The 2,548-nt window shown below is 42.5% G+C and overlaps 1 protein-coding gene across 1 annotated transcript; it reads left to right on the top strand.

The window, feature by feature from the left end:
• Nucleotides 1-1,094: 1,094 nt before the first annotated feature.
• Nucleotides 1,095-2,257, top strand: LOC102206673 (interferon-inducible GTPase 5-like). Its single transcript, XM_005755067.1, has 3 exons — nt 1,095-1,653; nt 1,781-2,061; nt 2,138-2,257. Exons 1-3 carry the CDS (start codon nt 1,095-1,097, stop codon nt 2,189-2,191), a joined length of 894 nt encoding a protein of 297 aa, XP_005755124.1. The 3' UTR covers nt 2,192-2,257.
• Nucleotides 2,258-2,548: the final 291 nt, after the last annotated feature.

Genomic DNA, 2,548 nt, shown 5'->3' with positions numbered 1-2,548 from the left:
AATTTTTTTTTTTTTCAACATTTGTGGCACTGGCGTGGCGCCCCCTGATGGACGGCGCCCTTAGCATTTGCCTATACGGCCTATGCCACGGGCCGGCCCTGCTTATGTGCAATGGAAAATTACAGCAAAGAGACCAGCCCCCACATATTATGCATGCAAGAGAAGCTAAAACCTAATATGGAAAAAACATTTTATCAGCACACATGCAATGGTTGTGTGACTTTCCCATCAATCTTTATGGTTTGATGGGAAATTGGTTAAATGATTGTTCAGCTCATGTCTGGATGACAGCAGATAATTCTGATGAAAAGGAAACTAAACCCGTAACTAACTGTAAGCACGTTGCAGCTGAGTCGAGGGCTAATAAAGATAAGAGCATGTGGTGTCCAGCAGGACTACGCGTGCCACGGACAATCCATGTGGGACATCTGAAAGACTCATTGTGTAACTCAGGGTGTAAGCAGCAACTTTTCAAGTCTCTGCAGAATCCTGCTTACAGTGCTGTGTGCACGCTCGTCTTTGGAGCAGAGACCATTTCTTAACCACTCACAGCTACAGGAAGGACCAATTAATTTACGTTCATTAATTTACGTTGGAGCGATCTTTAAATGGAATTAAAAAATTGCACAGCACACTGAAATAAATAATCAAATAATCTACAGACGTCTCAGTAACTGTGCTTTATGAGCTAATATGAATCAGCACTGACCCGCCTTCAGTCTTATTCATGTTCTTTACTAGTTTTCTTCTAACATCCATGTTTATGGTCTGTTTCATGTCTAAAAGCCTCACATTTAAACAAGAACAGTCACTACATGACTGATGATACACTCACAGCTTCTCATGGAGCAACATGTTAAACTAGTTTTATTTTTATTCCAGTGGCCTCCCAAAACTTAAAATAGACATATTCCAAAAAATTGGGATCCCACCTGAAAATCAACTTTAAAGATTGATCTTCGGGTTTTGGTTTAATCCGATCATAACGAATGACTAAAATTAAATGTCAAATTAAAGTAGCTAAGTACAAATTCTGCAGTTCAAGAAAAAAGTCACATTTTCCACATTTTTTTCTCCTTTTTTTAAGGATCGGCATGGAGGACCCAGATGACTTATATATGGAATTGATTCCTGGAGTTAAAGAACCCCTGCAGAAGAACAACACTGCTGCAGCAGCTGCAAAGATTGAAGAAAATATAAAACAACAAAATAATATTCCACTAAATATCGCCATCACAGGAGAGTCTGGGGCTGGTAAATCCACCTTTGTTAATGCCTTCAGAGGACTATGTGATGATGAGGAGGGAGCTGCTCCTACTGGTGTTACAGAAACCACCTCAGAGGCCACACCGTACCCCCATCCAAAGTATCCCAATGTTATCTTGTGGGATCTTCCTGGAATCGGCACCACCAAGTTTCCAGCTAAGAAGTACCTGAAGCTTGTTGGATTTGAGAAGTTTGACTTCTTCATCATCATCTCAACCACTCGCTTCACAGAAAATGACGTGAAACTGGCTCAGGAGATTCAGAAGATGAAGAAAAAGTTCTACTTTGTTCGCTCAAAGGTTGACAACGATATACGAGCTGAGAGAAGAAACAGACACTTTAGTGAAGAGAGGACTCTTACAAAGATCAGAGACGACTGCGTTCAGAGTGAGTGTCTGATCACTTACAGCTCAGTGGGAGCACTTTATGGATTCACTTTAATATTCAGGCCTTAGCTTTACATTATTTGTTTTTATGTGTGTAATCATGTTAAGACGTCCCTTCTGTGAAACAGGACTCGGAGGATTAGGCTTCGAGTCTCCGCAGGTGTTCCTGGTGTCCAGCTTTGAGCTCCACCTGTACGACTTCAATCTCTTACATCAGACCTTAGACAAAGACCTTCCTAAAAACAAGAGAGATGCTCTGCTGTTCGTCATGCCCAACATCAACCCAGAGATCATCAGGAAGAAGAAAGAAGCTTTTAAGCGCCGATTATATTGGTTGACCACTCTGTCTGCAGCTGTAGCAGCTGTTCCACTTCCTGGTCTTTCTATTGCTGTTGATGCTGCTGTTCTGGTTGGTGCTGTCACACATTATGTTTTTGCGTTTGGTCTCGATATCCCGTCTCTGAAGAGACTTTCTGACAGAACAGGTGTGCCCTACGCTGATCTGCAGGCTGTCATCATTTCACCACTGGCTGCAGTAGAAATAACTACAGAGCTCCTCCTGAAGGTCATGACCCAAGTGGAACGCACAGCTACATTAATGGCAGCAGAGGTAGCATCCAGATTTATTCCCATTGTTGGAATCCCAGCAGCCATGGTTCTCTCTTTCATCACAACGTATAAAGTTCTGAATGTTATCCTCAGTGAGCTCGCTGAAGATGCTGAGAAGGTGTTTGAAAAAGCTCTGGGTCAGTAAACCTCAAATGAAGCTTAGTGACTGTGTGCTGTGTGTAAATTCTCCTAAACGACTGAATCCAGGCACCAGTTTAGCTCACAGGTTCAACAGGTGACCTCATGTGTGGCTAAATGCAGAGTCCTGGATTTGACCTCTGACCCTG

Source organism: Pundamilia nyererei, unplaced genomic scaffold, assembly GCF_000239375.1.
Source record: "Pundamilia nyererei isolate P.nyererei 1_Seehausen unplaced genomic scaffold, PunNye1.0 scaffold00900, whole genome shotgun sequence".
NCBI lineage: Eukaryota > Metazoa > Chordata > Actinopteri > Cichliformes > Cichlidae > Pundamilia > Pundamilia nyererei.
The sequence above is the reverse complement of the archived record's forward strand: the minus strand, read 5'-3'. Positions and strand labels throughout refer to the sequence as shown.